General features: G+C 35.5%; 2 protein-coding genes across 5 annotated transcripts in view; one reads left to right on the top strand and one right to left on the bottom strand.

The window, feature by feature from the left end:
- Window positions 1-281: 281 nt before the first annotated feature.
- Ksh (transmembrane protein 167A-like protein ksh) lies at window positions 282-1,214 on the top strand. Its single transcript, XM_072898796.1, has 3 exons — window positions 282-441; window positions 769-884; window positions 985-1,214. Exons 1-3 carry the CDS (start codon window positions 439-441, stop codon window positions 1,088-1,090), a joined length of 225 nt encoding a protein of 74 aa, XP_072754897.1. The 5' UTR covers window positions 282-438; the 3' UTR covers window positions 1,091-1,214.
- Window positions 1,215-2,861: 1,647 nt separating this feature from the next.
- LOC140669189 (lachesin) overlaps window positions 2,862-17,956 on the bottom strand; it is a 46,348-nt gene continuing 31,253 nt past the window's right edge. For all 4 annotated transcript variants that reach the window (XM_072898784.1, XM_072898785.1, XM_072898786.1 and 1 more), the window contains 6 exons: window positions 10,148-10,394; window positions 7,346-7,519; window positions 5,201-5,329; window positions 4,734-4,869; window positions 4,322-4,479; window positions 2,862-3,860 (listed from right to left, as the gene is read on the bottom strand). In XM_072898784.1, the coding sequence (XP_072754885.1) occupies window positions 3,502-3,860; window positions 4,322-4,479; window positions 4,734-4,869; window positions 5,201-5,329; window positions 7,346-7,519; window positions 10,148-10,394 (1,203 nt within the window). In that variant the 3' untranslated portion in view covers window positions 2,862-3,501. The remainder of the gene's footprint in view (window positions 3,861-4,321; window positions 4,480-4,733; window positions 4,870-5,200; window positions 5,330-7,345; window positions 7,520-10,147; window positions 10,395-17,956) is intronic.

The following is a 17,956-nucleotide window of genomic DNA, read 5'->3' as shown; positions in this document are numbered from 1 at the left end:
ATTTATATATATAATTTATATATATTTATCATAGATATACATATTATGGTAATATTATTTATAGAAAATTATTGCATTAAAATACGATTAAAGAAAAAAAAAATGAGATGAGAACCACAATTTTTTCGAGCAGATTCAATTTCTATAATACATATATAACATATATAACATCTATTAATTTGTTTGAGTTGAATATAAGAATTAGGTATAATCACATTTGATTGTTGGCTTGCACAATTATTGTCTCTGCTGTCTGCTCTCTGTTGACGTTTATTATATTCTTATAGTGTCATGGTCATGCGCGATACGTTATGCGCGAAAGTGACCCAAAAGACGTAGAGTTGTTTACATGAGAGGATTTGTAATAATTTATCTGCAGTTTTTCAATTTAATTTAGTTGCGATTTTTCTGATCAAACAATTTGTGTGATCCCACATTATGGTAATTATAAATGTTTCAAGATTATGGTTGAAATTACAAATTAACGGATATATAACCTGTACACGAAAACTGGCTATCAATAAGTTTGAAGTTAAATTCCTAAATATGTTGTGTGTTAAATGTTATTATTATTAGATAAAAAAATATTTTATTTGTGTGAAAAATAATGATTAATATTTTGTCACTATAACGTTAATGTAACTATAATATTAACTATAGGTTAATGTAAATAAAAGAAATGCTATCGCATCACTTAATGTGAGCGATGAATTTATAAATGACAGATGAATACTTTTTCAAACTTACTAATATAGTTTTGTTTGGCAGTCTGCCATATTTAATTTTCAGAGTCTGCTGACTGTAATATTATTGCTGATATGTACTTGTACTTACATCAGATCACTGATGCCTAGCTTATTCGACAAACGTCTAGGAAAGGTTGGGTACGTATAACTTATATTATATAAGCAAATGTAAATATATATATCCATACATAATCTATATATATATTTATATATATATTTACTGAATTTTTATTCTTAGTTTTCAGGGTACTTTTTGGAAATGTGCTAGGATTGGCGAAAGAAAAAGTCCATATGTAGCTTTTTGTTGCGTCTTTATGGCTTTTAGTATTTTGTTTTGGTCATAACATTCCAATATGAGTCATTTTGGTCAATGCATTTATGTATCCCAATGTAGCTTAAAATATATTTATGTATAAAGGCCAGAGGTAAGAGAATAAAAAACAATTTTGATATTCGCTTGGTGACAAACAGCTATATTTGTCATTTTAGTAATACATAAAAATACATTCGTTTAAGCTAGACTTAAAGTCAAAACGAACGTCATTGCTAATTGTATGATAGTTTTTTTTTCTTTCTTATTTGTCAACACGTTTTTTTCCCCAAAGCTATATTATCCAATTTGAGCACATTTTCTCATTGTATTCTCGTAATATATTTTCCGTCCTATAAACAACAACATTCTTTTAATATAATATTATAGTAAAGTTATTATATTGAGCATTCTGTGATATACAGGGTTCATTGAATAGGTACATTTAACATATTTTTGCTCTGTGTGGGATATGCTACATTTTCCATGACAATAAACCACGCGATGTAACTAAGACTTGCATTCCATTACTGATAGATATTGTAATACTATTATAGATTATCGAATCATTTTTTCACTTAATTCTTACAACTTTAACACTTTATGACATCTTATTGATATCGCTTTGCACAGTTGTCTTAATTATACAGAGCAAGATATGGTTGGTAGTTTTGTGAGGAACATTAAAAATAATCATTAAACAATATTAAATGATCTTTGTAACATTGCTAGAAATTATTAAAATACATACAAGAGTATTTGTTATCAATTCCTGATAAGTTTATATATAATGACGTACACACAGATATGTATATATGTATATATATACTCCATCATTTATCATATATATATCATCACTGAAATGTACATATGCAGTTCTTAAGATGAGCATATCCTATACAGAAATTGGCATGGTAAAGCCAATTTATAACGCGTTTTATCTAAAAAGCAATATATCGGGCATTCTTCGCAATCAACACCACTTATACTATATCTATAATGTGGTCTTGCTTCATCACCGACGATATAAGGTACAGTATTTGTCTACAAGTAATTTAAAAAAATACATAAAATAACTGAAATATAATATTTATAATATTCTTCTAAAGTGTTTGTATGTTATTATATGCGCTATGGATATGAATCTTATTTTGGATATGACGTGAGATAATTATCGCTAAGATGCCAAGTATAATATCGCAATTCGCTTTCTTACATCACAATAAACAAAGATATTTTATCGTCTTATCTCTTACATACAAATTAGTATGCTAATTATTTGTCTGCATTTGGGTACGATCGCACAATTGCTCGGAAAAGTCGTGTGATTTATCGATGAGGACATATTACAATGGCAACATAACGGATGTTCACTTTAACTGAATCGTCGCTATCGTTACGAGGTACGTCCACATTGCGATTACAATTCATATATAAGCAATTAAATTCTGCGAGTTGTTCCTCGTTAACAATAGTGACAGTTCATTTGAGATAGACACCCTGCATATATAAGGCTTTTGACGCTAATATTATAAAATTACTTTAAGTTATATTTATTAATCCCACAAAAAGAAAAAAAATAATTACTCCCTTGAATAATAAAATACGTCCCTTGAATAATAAAAACTTCTCTTTTATGTTTCTTAACTCTCGGACATCTATAATCAGAATCGAATATCTAAGATATTAACTTTTTATATAAATTTTACAGAAAAATGAGATAAATAATCTTTATTTATAACGTAAAAATATTTTTTATATTGTCTTTAATTTTTCTCATTCAATAGTTATGTATTTTAGCCTGTCATAGTTTACTTTTATTATTTATTAATTTTTATATTAAAAAACAATTATTGATACAATAAAATTAAAATTAAATTAAAAAAATTTATTTTGAGATAAAATTAGAGTTTTAACAAATCTGGATCATGTTAAGCATTTCATTTTCCGAGAGTTAAAAATATCCGGATTTATATTATATTTAGTTCAATCAAAAAGCACATTTTGTCTCCAAACTTTTCGCACATTAGCAACGGATAAAAGGGTCATAAAAAATACATTCGTAAGCGTCTTTCCAGAAAAATCCGGAGTGGTTATCTTGGACAACATTTACTCGCATTAGCGGATCAAAACTCTCTTTATTTTCCTACCCTGCCACACGTAAAAGCGTCCAAGTGTTCGCGTGTTTAACACTAAGATCTTCTTTGTGTTTCTGGTAAAAACATCGATCTATAATTAAAACGAGCAGTTCTTTGCCATCCCAGAGTTCTATGTCGTTGTCATAGAATCGTTTCCTCCAAGTTACGAAATTCCCTTCCTTTAGCTTATTCTCCATATCGTCTTATCAGATCGATGAACGCGAGTCCGTACTGTCTCACAAAGCGACTCCTTTTGCGACGGATTAGCTCTCCTTGTCGTCATCGTCGTCATCGTCGTCATTGTGTCTTATCGCACTGTTGAGAACAATATGAGACAAAGCGGCAAGATGATCCGCTTACTAGCGATGACCGCAGACGCGTCACTGCGATCCTTGAGATTCTGCTGGTTGTCGTTGCGGTTGTTGTGTTTGAAAGCGTTATCGTGGTCCTTGATTAAGGGAGCGCGCGGGTCCGCGGTGGTCGACGTGGTCGCGTATCTGTTGTTGTAGATCAATCGCGCGGTGCTCTTCTGCATCGCCGGTGTGCTCACCTGCTGATGGAAAATCCGATTGCCCATCGCCCCTTGCCCAGACTTTGACTTGCCTTGGTTCATTCGCTTGTTACTGGTTGAGGTGACCCGACTAGGTACGGTTACGCGCTCGATCTCTGAAAGTATTTACACGAATTATGAACAGGATGAACTAAAAAAGCTCCGCTTTTCGTGGATGTGCTTCTTTTTTTAGATTCTTTCATGTATGTTTTTTTAAACCTCTCTATTGATTTTTTATGTATCAAAACTGCGATGAAAAATTTAAATGTCTTTTATTTGATCATTATTATTTCATATATTTTATTCATTATATCTGGTCACATTTTACTCTCTCCGAATATTCTAATATTTACGTTGTTCGAGTTTTTATGATTAAAAAATGAATAGAGTATACGTATTACGTATGTTATCTAATTGTGTTTCGACTTTATTAATTTTTATTCGCAATGTGCAATATTAATCATTGATATTAAAAAAATTTTGATTAATCGTAAGACTGTACATAATTACGAATCTCATATCGCGCTCCAAAGAGGATAATCTATTCATTCGGTTTTATACATGTAAAACTACTCACCGTATACCCTGAGAGTCGCCTCGGCTTTTCCCATACTTGAGGAGGCTGAGCACGTGTATTCACCCAAATCCGTTTTCTTCAAGCGTCTTATCTTCAACACGATCGTCGTCTTCCATTCCTCGTCGGGGTCTCCTCGCTCGTCGATTTCGTACCTGCCTCTACATTGACATATCACTTAGATTTAACGTCCAAGATAGGGTGAATAGATTCCGTTATTCGACATCTCGTTAGAATAATCGGATCGCCGCCGGGATCGATATCCAAAATTGCGGTGACCGAGGTCGGGCGTGATTTAGCAAAAAGCAGGGTGAAACGATTTTGCTTCCTATAGTTAACGAGATTGTCGAACAACGGCTTCGAACTATGCCCGGAAATCGGTAGACTAAATTGTCAATATTGTCTCAGCACATACCCGCTCATGATAACTTGTTCCTTCCGCATCCACAAGTTAATCGTTTTGGGATAAGCCTCGATTAAACAGATTAGTGACACGTTTGTATCTAGAGGAGAACTAAGCAGCTGATTGGGTGCCTTTGCGCTAGGAGGGACTGAAAGGGTAATAAGAGAAATGAAAGATATATATGGTTTATTATTATTCATTACTGTATTCACATAAGAGAGAAAGAGAGAAAGAATATTATTAAATTTTAATTTAATAGCTAATATAAATAATGTTGTATTTTTTTAACTTTCATTTACATTTTACACGTGATAGCGTAGTAATACTATTTAAATATATCTTCTCCGTTCGTGTGTGTGAAAAAAAAGAATAAAATGTTAAATTGGATAAACAGAGTTTTCCGTTTGCCAATTGATTTCAATCTTGATTTGACATTACCTACACCAGTGAAGTGCTATAAAACGTTGTCAAGTACTCACAATTTACTTTCAGATTAACCCTCTTGCTGACTGCCGGAGGCACTTCGTTTCTCGCTATGCAAAGATAAGCCCCCATTTGCCTCCTGTCTACTCTGGTTAATTCTAGCCTTTCCCCGGACAGGTTGTCCACTAGAAAATCGTACGTTGTATGAATATCTCGTTGAAAGCTGCTCCCTCGTCGACCATATAAGCCGACGTGTTAACGCGGCCTGAGTAATTATTCGCGAAATATGTCTTCCGGGGTACGCAACGATAAGCAGAATATAAATTTGCAGCAAAATTTGTTACTGGAATTTATTGCTATTGCTCGTGCTTGTATTAATATTTCTATCTTAATAACAAGAATATACGCAAATTTGTTTAATATGAAAAACTACACATTTCATTACGAAAATTTTTATAACATCAGCAACATTATACATTTAAATATTTTATAAAATACTTTACGAAAATACATATACTGTTTATATAATTATAAAAAAAGCGAGGATATAGCGAAATTTTGAAAATTTATATTTCTACTATGTGTGTTTACATTTTCCATTATCCATTAATGAAAAATTGCATTAGCGCATATGTGTAGTAGATATGCTTTTCAAATATAACTGAAAGATAATGAATTATATTATTATCGAACGGCCGACATAAATCACACGTGGAACGTGTCGTTCCATGTTCGCGATAAAATGTGTCAGAAGTTTAATAAGATCGATCGAAAATGCAAGATGCGTGATTTGTGCTGACAGCTGACGAATTCGTGCAGCGCTGTAGTAACTTGTATTAAATTAATAATTGTCGAATGTTTGATTGCGTTGTCGTGTACGGAAATAACGTCTTTTATTTCAGAATTTAATTATCATATATCAGATTTTCGTTAATATTCATTAAATAAACCTTGACAGAAATAAAATCTATCTCTGTAGGGAAAAACAATAGCAGAATGTGAGCGCGCGTCATAATATTTATATTATATAGTATTACAATCTTCCATTATATACATATATACACACACACATATAAATATATATATATATATATGGTATTAAGGTTTATTTATTTTTTTTTTTTTTTACATAAGAACATAAGATACATATAATTGGATGAAATGATATACGTATTTGAAGAACAGTTTTTAATATAAAAAATAAAAGAAAAATTACATATAGATTTTGTATTATAGTAAATCTATAGAGAGCAAATAATGTTACAAGACTGAAAACTGTATATGATGAACGAGATAGTGTATATTGAATTTATGAAAAAGTATTTTATTGAAACACACACCGTAAACAGTATATCGCGTTATACTTTGAGATATACCGAGAGATATATTGGAAATCGATTGATTGCTAAAATTTGTCTCTCTAGCGCGATGTCAATCATTCCAATTGAATGTCAATGGTTGTACAGGCATACTCTTTTAATTCCGCGCGAGCCATTGGCACTCACATGATGTTGCAAATATTTTTTTCGATTGCGATTTATTCGCATTGCGCGATCCATCGCGACTACACGAAATTCCTCGAGCGCAGATGTCTTGCAAAATGCACGTGGCTCGACGTGCCCGAAGGATATTGAAAGTCATTGCGGACAAACTAATCTCTATTCGATGGAACGTGTTCTGTCGTAATTGCTTTCGATCGGAATCACCTACGTGTATGAATTTACGATATTTTCATATCCCCTTAAAACGCTCGATTATTTTGATTGAGACGCGTCTGATTACTGAAATTATTCTAATCTTACGAAAAAAGTGCAGAAAATATTTGCGTAATTTCTAAATTAAAATAAAGATAATTGAGATTTTTACAACTTTTAGTAAAGAAAAAGATGTGCTCTCTTCCTATATTCTATAAACAATTTTCTATTTATTATTTATTGAGCGTATAAAGTCACACAAATTTTGTGTACAAATAATTAAATAAACAAGTCTGCAATAGGATTATCTAACGTAAATAGACGTAAATAGAGAGAGAAATAATACATTCGCGTGACAGTTTCTTTTGTAAAAGGAGCCACACGTTATTTCAAAACAACGCGTATTTCATGTGGCAGCGCACGTCGTCGTCACAAAGAAACGATGATTACGAGGATCGCCGGGAGTGACAATTCTGGGATTCTTGGAATATAAGGGCGATATCTTACCTTGTATCAACGGATCGTGAGAACCCCTCACGAGTATAAAATCACTTTTCTCGCGTCGCCAGAACACACGAGGCGGTGGTCGTCCGGATGCTTTGCACGACAACGTGGCGTTCTCACCCTCGAGAACGGAAACCTCGCCGTCCGAGGTGCCAGAATTCAGGATGTCGGGTGGCACTGAAAAAGAAAAAAATAATATTATCAAATCAGACAAGATAATGAAACACTTAAAATCGTATTAAGCAATTACGCGAAAATATCACACCATTCATTTGCTCTGAGATAAAGTTGAAAATATTTGTCACATATTATACTACACGCATTTCTAATTTTAATTGTCTAATCTTTTTGAGCAATATGATACATTTCGCGCTACATTTTTTATTTGAAAATTATACAGATTAAAATATACAAAATAAGCCTTTTTAAATTCAATATAGAAAAAATTATAGAATATGAGAGTGTTAGTCATATTATACAATATATTTTATATAAATACATTTATCATAACATTAATAAAAGTAAGATAAAAAATTTATATAAATGTACATGTATAATAATATACATTATTGAATAAAAATATTTTAACTATCTAAACTATTATTAATTAAAAATACTTTCAAGTATTATAAAATAAGTAAAAAGCATTACAGTCGGTAATAAAAAAAATTATTTTATGAAAAATTACACTATCTAATCCACACAATACACAATATATATCATAGTGAATAACGAGGACTATGAAGGATATATGTTGTAAAAATTTATGGCTGTAAAAATATTTGCATCGGTATAATTCTACGTCTCTTGTGAAATTAATTTCCCGTTATTCACGCATTTTTTGAAGTAAGCTATTCAATTGTAGTTTGCTCCGTGAAATGCAATATGGAAAATTAATTCTATCGCATATGTTTTAATTGCACTTGGAAAAAAAAAAACAATTATAAAACTCTTTTGAGCTAATATTTTGTTGTAATTCATTGTGTTAATGCATTGTGTTACTGTATCGGATCGGACACCAGGAGCACATGTAAAGCTCGCTAACAAAAGAATAATAAAGCAGTTGTATAGCAAGCAATGTATTTTCTAGACTGCATTGTGTGTATACGAAATATAAAGTATACTAAACGTTATCACGCGGCCTTTGTGAAATGAAACGAATTTTCTCGATACCGCACGCCCGTCCATTTATCACAAGTTCAACATGTGTTCGAGGATTATGATGCAATTTCACCCAACACGTCGTTGTCTGCAATAGCGAAACAATTTACGAATTGGCTCGAAATCGCGCGTCGTGCAAAACGATATATCTTCATACAAGTCTCTTCGGCGTCCGCTTTCGACGTTGGACCGTGAACGAGATTTCGCGAACGAAAACTGGCAGGAATACGTGGACTATAAAGAATCGGTATTGCCGTCGTTTTAACTCGATTTAACCGAGACGTTGCCGGTGACATTGGCAAACACGATCGTAAAATCATCTCGAAATCATTCCCCCGTCACACTCGACAGAAATGAAATATCATCGGGACATCCTCTTTTCTTCAAGGAGGAGAAAGAGGAAGCTCTCCTGATAGAATTCCGTCCAATTCGAAGAATCGTTCGGTTCGTTTCAATTACAATGATCCAGGTTGGACACAAGTATGTCGCAGTATAACATACGCTACACATACGTACGAACGAATTGGCCAATGAAAAAAAAAAAGGTGGATGGCATTTTCTCGTGTTTCAACACAAAGGAATTTCATTCTATTCGACAGCATGCCCGCTTTTTGGTATCCGACGATGAACGAAGGCACGCACGCACACGATAGAACGCATTCCCCGTTCAGCCTTCGGGCCTGTGCCCGTCCCCACGCACAAAGTAGATGATATTACTCCGGGTGGAGCTGCTGCCGGCCCCGTCCGTCGGTGCGATATAAAAGTGAAATTGTGCATTTCATGATGCCGTAGTAGACGCGCAACGAGCGCGTTTTACGCCAAAATTGAAGCACACAGCCGTTTCGACCATGTCTAGGATATTGCCGATGTAGAAGCTAAACAAGGCAAATATTGAGATGCACGTGTTATGGTAGCGTAATTAACGTTAAAAGGAGATAATGTAAATTTAATAGAAACAATCTGGCTTGACGTTTGCGTACAAGCTACAAAGTACGAACATCCATCAACTGATGCAGTCAGTGAACGCCGATAGACTTTCCGCCAGATAGACTTTCGAACTTTGTTATCGTGTTTAATTAAACTATAAATTAAAGCATGGCCGTTAGCATTTCTTATATGACCGATAATGTTCCTTGTAAACCTTCGACTTTCTGTCGAATCGATATTATGTAGAGAACACGTGTAAAATGAGGTAACTTTTTACTAATCAAACTAAGCTGGTTTAAATACTTTGCATACGTCAAAGCATTTAAATTCCATAACAGAATTAAGCAAGCAAATTAGTTTAGAGATTAAGATTTTAATATATATATATATTTTTTTTTAAACCGATTAAATCTCTTCCAGTTATAAGTTATCAAGGACGCAGTAGCGTATACAACGTATTTTACTCATCTCGATTTGCGAGCGATTTGCATGCAACGAGAGAAATCGTCATATTGTGTGATATGCGCGATGTTACACGTGCACAGCGGCCTATTCAGGCGCGCCGTTGTAGCGGCGAGGCACGCATACTTTCCGGCCCTAAAGCATGGCCCAGACCTAATCGAAACGCAATGCGTGCGTGCGTGACGTCTCTGCCAACAGCCGCAAACCTTGGTCGGCCGGAATGTGGCACGCGTAAACGCGTGCAATTAGGCATACCTAGGACATCCACGCATCCCAGCTGGCTCAACATGGGTTTGGTGTTGAGTTGGCACATGTAGCAACCACGATCGGCCTCCTTTAGCGCTCGGATATGCAGCTGCCAAGTGGCCTCCTCGTCTTCCCGCGACTGCGTCTGGTTCTTCGTCTTGGCGTTTTCCAGGGTGACGAAGAAACGGGGCGAGTGGGTAACTCTGCGATCGCCCATCGATAATATCGTCTGATCCTCGGCACGTAACCATCCCACCTACGGAGTAGCATACAAATATCGAAATTTTCTTTCATGAAAACGGAGAGATATTTTGAATCAGTTATGAAGACCAATCAAATCCGAAGAGGGGTTGCTTTTCCCCAGCGGTCACGGATCTGAATCATCAGATGAATATCAGTCCTAGATTGAAATTTTATGGAAAATTTAGTTGCGGAATTTTCAGAGCCACAGTTGCATAAATTATTCCTTGACAACGATACGCGAATATTACTCTTGTGGGAATTATATGCGTAATGCATAGTATTCCATTATGATCATATTAACATTTAATGACAAATTTGGTCAATATAAAACCAATATTTTTCTTTTAACGAGACATTGCATAATAATACGAATATTATGTGACGATTTCTTGTAATTAATTAGAATCATTTATCAGTTTATAAATTTTCTATGATAAATTAATTTATTTAAATATTGTATTAATTAAATTTTACTTTTAATTTTAATTTTTTACTTATAAATTTTATTTAATTTTTTTTTACTATAAAAAATAATGAAGATTACTATTATTGGAAGAACGATGTTATTTTATTTAAATTGATCTTTCTCGTCGCGGAAATATTTTTGCACAAGTTTAATAAAATTTTATGTATGTGTGTGTGTGTGTGTGTGTGTGTGTGTGTGTGTGTGTGTGTGTGTGTGTGTATGTGTATATGCGAATATATCTATCAAAGATTGGTGAAGTAGATGCAACAATAACAGTATATTCGCTTAATAAGATATATTATTAGATGATAGTATTAGCATAACTTTTTTTCAAAGATGATTAATGTGACTTGACGCTTGATTAATTTAAAATATTACATTTTGTTATTACAGTTAATAAAACAGGATACTAATCGCGAATGTTATTAAAAAAAACATTTAAAAATGTTTATTCGAAGGTGCTATCGCACTTTATATGATCCTGTAAATAGCCTAGATTTAGTTGTCGCTCATTCTCTACTCTATATTTTCCTGAAAAATCGGGTTATTAACTTGATATATATGCAGCTCGGTCCACAGCCCATAATGATATTCAGCAACCGCGCGTGGAGATTAACATCAGATATCGTCTTTCGCTCGTGTCTCGCTACGGGTTTGACGAAGCCGGTACGAACGAGATGCTGGCCGAACAATATTATATCGCGCGCTATCATCAAGTTCACATGCGTGCGTGTGTATGTATGTATGTGTGCACGTTGGCAGTAATTGCTTTTAGGCAAGTACGCATATTGTACTCGACTTGCGCAGAGTTAGGTCGAACCGGGTCGGTCCAGGAATCAGCGGTGACGAAAGGTTCAATTTAACGTCGTATCTAGGCGCCATCGCCTCACTTAACCGCCGCCACCAAGCCTTCGCCGCGTTATCTCTAACGATGCACTTGGTAATTAATCTCAAGTGACTGTTGTGCAACCCATATAACCACCTTCGGTCATACGCGGCCAGCCGGTTACATGCCGCGCGCTGGGACACACCGCTGGTTGGTGGTGTGTCATCCATACACACCTGTGCGACACGCGTGTACTTCGCCGCAAGTTACCCTCGATGGCGAGCTTAGACGAAGGGTTGATCGCTGAAAACAGGATTAATTGCCTTGAGGGTACACATTGCGTTCACTTGATATGTGTTGATAAGATAATCGTACAGTTAGAAACAGATCTAATCTGTTTAAAAGTAATAAATAATGAAAAACTTTGTCTTTGAAAATTAACCCTTATTCCGTATACTGATGGATCATTTTTGTCTGTGATTTTTCTAACAACATCAATTTCTCGAAAACAAATAATCATAAAATAATATATTTAAGTAAATTATTTTTCAAATTTATTATTTTAGTCTTTATTTAGAATGTTCAAAGAAGGTATATACATTTTTTCAGATTTTTTAAAACACTTTTACATATTAATAAACTTATCGAAAATACGCTGACCCACCTGTACAGTTAGGAGGTGCCAAAAATAACAATACGGAGTAAGGGTTAAATTAGGTTTTTCAGCATATATGAAATATTATCAGTAATTAAGTAGGTTGATATAAAATCTTAGTGTCTTTTTTATAAACTCAAAGAAAGATAGTATATATTAGTAATACTTTTACATCAAGTATTTTTACAAAACCTCTGTTTTTCAAAATTAAAAACATACAACTAGTACATGAAGATATAAAAATTGATGACAAAATTATGAAATTAAATTTATGTTTTGTGGCACGAAATTGAAAAACTGAGAAAGATGGAGAAATATTTGATATCTTTTTATTAGGAAAATCGTTACAATACCGTAATTCTTTCTATAGGAGAAGTTTTCCTTTGTCTAAAGCAGCGCCTATTTGTGATCATGGTAATGGGGAAACGGCGAGCTGTGCACCGCATAGCTTAATCGAATCGATGTATAAGTAATACAATATAAATCAAGTTTCCAATAAAGGCGGCTATTTGCGCGAAAAACGAGACGCTACGTGCCTGTAGCCACTGTAGAAAATGAGAAAGGGTTGAACAGAAGAAAACTCGGCGAGATGATGGCAGTCGCCGTTTGAATCCTTTCGTTATCGAAGCGCAATCAACGGCGCTTTAAGTACATTGTCACGAAGGAGTTTGTCTTGTCTATGAAAAGAGTGGTGGGACGTTATCGGCGTCGAGGTTGCGGAGTCATTATCTCTACAGAGAAGATAACGATTCATTCGATGTTATCCCGGGATAATGCCGTCCTCCTTTTGCGGAGACGGCATGCTTATCGCAGAAAAAGCTGCGGAGAACTCAAACGGCGACTTAGTTCGGCATTTTGCATGGTCACGATTCTGAGAACCGGTGGATATCTGGATAATGTCTGATTGGAAAGGGTAATTAATGAAATATAAATCTGAGACTTTTATTTCACTGCACGTTTTAGATAATATTTTTCTTTCTTTATTGATTCTAGTAATACGGAACACATTTAACTGTAAATCTCCAGCGCGTATTATTAATTCGGTATATTCGGAATTTTTCTTACGATAGTTCAACATCCTTTCGCGAACTAAAGAATTCTATATATAGTAACGTCCATATTTCATAGACATATCAAATCTGTTTACATGTAAGAATGAAAATAGCATCTTAGCAATTGTGTACATATCGTCATGTTTGATTAACGTTCGGAAAGCGGTTGATTGCATTAGGCTACATTCATATTAAAGACAGCTTTCGTGGTAAACGTTGAAGGTCCTTAATGATAATCCTTGTATCAAAGAGACTTTGCTATTAATTAGACTGTTAGAGATATAAACCGCTCTCTCCTGCATAAAGCATTTTTGTCTACTGAAAGTATCCCTTAATTAAATATGAAAAGATAAGAATATTTAAATACATAATTTACTACTATTTTAAAAATGAGTAGACAAGATATACCTCTTAATGAGCATTTGATCCGATAATGGACGATCCAAACAATAATCTAATAATTATACATTTATTATTTAATTATCTAATATTTATTTATTTAATTTATATAATATAATGATGCATTTACATATAATATAATGATGTATTTATATATAATAATTGTACATTGCATCAATTATGTATCATGTTTAGGAATATGAATCGCGCGAGACATTAAGTATATGCAATTATCTTTAAAACATGCAGTAATAAAATTTACTGACAAAAATATGAGAATTTTATATATAATACTATATATAACCAGTTAATTTGCTAAGTAAATAATATCCAGATAATTAACAAGTAACTAATTGTTGATTGAACTTACTATCAGTAATAATTGCGCGAAGTGATTGCGCGCAGAACAAAGCTTGATAAGATTAGCGAGATATTCGAAGGCAATGTGTAATCGGTTGAAGCCTTTGAGTGGGAAAACTGATCGCTCGATGGAACGTTGCACGCCAATCGTTGCACACGATTCCTTCTTTTCATCGCAGTTCGAAAATTACTTCTCCCGAGTGCGCAGTTTCATTGTGTGTTGCTTAATTTAATAACTGAAATACTATTTCTCTAGTTATTCGTATACGTTCTTGTCCGTAGTTACGCTACTCTCGTCTCCGGTACGCTTTTATCCGGAGATTTTCCACGCTGGCTCGTTGCAACAAGAAACGTTCATTACAACAGAAAGAGACGTAGAGAAAGACTTTCTCTCTCCCGGGGTTGATAAATTAAAAACGAGTTCTATACTTTTCCCCCGGACGGAACCGCTCGACCGCTATTTCCACCACTAGCCTTTTGTAAGAGCATTAGCACCTTGAATCTGAGGCTTACGTTTCTTCGTACTTGGAATATAAATCTTCCTCCATGAATCGTCCGTGACGGAACCAGTGCCGACAGCTACGACGTGACGTAACGAGTCTCTCTCTCTCTCTCTCTCTTTCTTTGCTTGCATCTTCCGGCATCCAAACGAGGTGCAAAGTATTTTCCTCGGGAAAGCACTTCAGACAGACTCGATGGCTGACACACATTACCCGCGCAGTTACGAAATTCCCCGGTGGGTACGTCCGCGTTCGCGTCGGCGATGGTCGGTACCTCTTCGGTGTAATATTTCGAAAGACCCCGTCCCACGAATCTACGTTAGCGCTAAGAGATTGCTCCTCATACCGCTTTACCCACGTCCGCCACCCTTGCGTTCTGCCCTGTCCTACCCGGGCCGTCTCCCCTTTTCCTCTCTCCATTGTAATCATGGAAACAATCATTCTTCTCTTTCTCCGGCTGCTCTTCAGTCCGACTGCGTTCTCTCTGCCCTTCGCTCTCGCTTTCTATCTCTCTTTCTTCCTCTCTCACCATCTCACAGATAACCCTCCACACCACAGTCTTCTCTATTCTGCCACTTCCGCCTCTGTTATTTCTCTGTCTGTGTGACCGTTCGTCTCTGTCGTTCTACCTCTGCATTCACGGAGGATTTCAGTGAAGTGTCTCGTTCTATCGTTGCACCGATAGGAAGCGCAACGTGTTTGCGACGCGGAGTGCTTCGATGCGGTGTGCTGATGGCAAAGGCAACGAGCGGCCTGGTAGTGTTAGTGAAAATGATGGCGATGGTGATGGTGGTGGCAGCGGCAGTGGAGGCGACTGCGAGCTACCTTTTCGCTCGCCTCCGCAGCAATCACCGATTTGTCTGAATAAGCCCCGGGCAAGTATATGTTCATGCTTACCCCGGGGAAACACCACTCCGGCCAACTCGCATCCCTCTCCTCTCTTAGTTCTGCCGCATCCTCCTTGCTACGCCAACAATCTGCTGCCACAGTTGCTGCTGCTTGCTTGGCACATCTCCTCCTCCTCGTTTTCGGTATTTCCGAAAATGCTTTCGTCGATGCTTGATGGGAAGGGCCTGGATAGGCCCTTGGGAGGTAGGCCGTGACGGAGAGGAATGAAATGGGGATGGAGAAGGAGCGAAAAAGGAAAGACGCCGAAGTTTCTCCTCGTGTATTGTTGACGGTTAAATTGGTATTACGGAGGAAGTGCAAGAAGACGAGCGACGAAGCATAGGGCTGATGGGTTCTTATCGGTCTTGTCTCGTAAATAGAGGAACAGTGTAACTTCTCTTCCTTGCAAAAAATATTTCAAATGTTTTATTGGCATGTTCTGAATTATAGTTATATATCTCTTTAAAAGTAATTTCTCTCTATAATTATATATATAGTATATTATAAAATATTTCGTGATTGCGTCTCGCGACGATGTAAGAAAAAAGTGTTTCTGTCACGACCATGTTACATAACGCGTGTTAAGTTCACTGAACAATAAGGAAGTGAACATTCTCTTGAGTGGGCAGTGAGATATGACTTAGTAAACTTACAACTTCGCTCAACTATAAAGGACGATATCTCGTGAAAGAGAGAAAGAGAGAGAAGGAAAGAGTTGACAGTGATAAATGAATTGCCATAAGCAACTAAATTCGTCTAGACGCGCTTCTCGCTATACATATTACTATATTTATATTTATTTACACAATCGCGCAATCTTCCTTCATTTCGCGCACATTGCCTGAAGTATAATTGGATTATGTACGGATATCAAGGAAGGGTTCGTGGATTTATGTTTATCGGATATTTGCTATTATGTTTCATCGGCCCAAGTGTATGGCGCCTATCCTATTTCACCGTTAGTCTCCGATAATGGACGATCTTATGTGAAATGATCTAAATCGCTTTAAGCTTGCCAATATTCGCGATTATGCGAATAAACAATTAAGTTAAGCAACGTTGTAAGCAATTCGATCGCAATTTATGTGATGAGTTAAATTAATTGATTATTCTCAATATAGAGATTTTCTTTAGTTAGCATCTGACATGTTAAAAAAGAGAAAAATTAATAGGGATTTTGGTTGCATTCGACGCAAGAAGCAAAACAAAAAGTACAGCAAGAATTTCGCGAAAATATTCTATACTTTACGTTTAGTGCTCCCTTTGCGCTAGAATGTGAGAAAAACGCTTTGATTTCTTTCGAGAGCGCGTTTCGACTTTCGCGATGGTGCAAATGAGAACGTTTAAGGGATCGTAGCCGTCACGTACATCTCACAGAAGATATCTTCGTCCATTTTTTTCTTGATCCGTCTTTCGCGTCGACGGGGGAAAAGAGGTAGACACCAATCTGCTGCGCTGCATCTCAGCGATTTGCCTCGTTTTACTTCCTTGAAAAGGTGCCGCGGATACTAAAAGCTTCAAGCTTGTCTGTGTCTTTTTTTCGTTTAGGTAGAAGGCTTTAGAAAGATCGAGACGAGCACAAGAATAGTAAGAAAACACTGAGGAACTCCACGAAGATAAAGCGCTGAGAGAAAGAGCCTCTGTTAAAGTGGATCGGTGTGCATGCAACTGTATGCGTGTGCATGTATGAGTGTGTGTATGTTTGTATGCGCGCGTCCGTGAATTTTTATCTACTTGTCGCGAAAGGCGTTTTATAATCTCTTGAAAATGGCACACTTTTAAAATCGTACTTTTGTGTCAATGACGGTAGCTGCTTCCGTTTCCTTTCATTCATTATGATCGCTCTTTAGAATCGGTTTCCTTACTAGTTGACGGTGTTCAACGAATAAAACTTTGATTGAGAAGTATTTGATTAGCTGAAAACACTGAATATATAAATCGTTTCGGTTATGTAAAGTGTCTTTTAAATTATAGACTCCAACTATTGTATAATTCTTTAATCGCATTATTTTATGAATTAGGCATGTTTTGCATATACATATATGTCTTTCGTTTGTGATTTCTTTTTTTTCCCTTTCTTGTTTCATATTATTTACATAAAATAAATTCAACAGAAACATATTACATAATTATTTCTAATACGTTTGCAATTATCAAACCTTCAGTAAATCTTTTTTATTATATCAATTATTCTAAAATAATTAAGAAATCTTTCTGTATAATTCCGGAGAAACTTAGCATTGATATTTGAAATGTTAACTCAGTGAAAATTGGAAATATTTACCAAGTCGAAAATTATATATTCTGTCTGATCGTTTTCAGGCTTGACTACTGAATCATGTCGTTTCAAATGGAATGTACATTTAAGAGTGAACTAGTTGTACAAATATTACTAAACTAAGTTTCCTTTAACCACACATAGGCTTTAG

This window comes from Anoplolepis gracilipes, chromosome 9, assembly GCF_047496725.1.
Source record: "Anoplolepis gracilipes chromosome 9, ASM4749672v1, whole genome shotgun sequence".
Lineage (NCBI taxonomy): Eukaryota > Metazoa > Arthropoda > Insecta > Hymenoptera > Formicidae > Anoplolepis > Anoplolepis gracilipes.
Note: the sequence above shows the minus strand (reverse complement) of the source record. Positions and strands in the feature narration are given on the sequence as shown.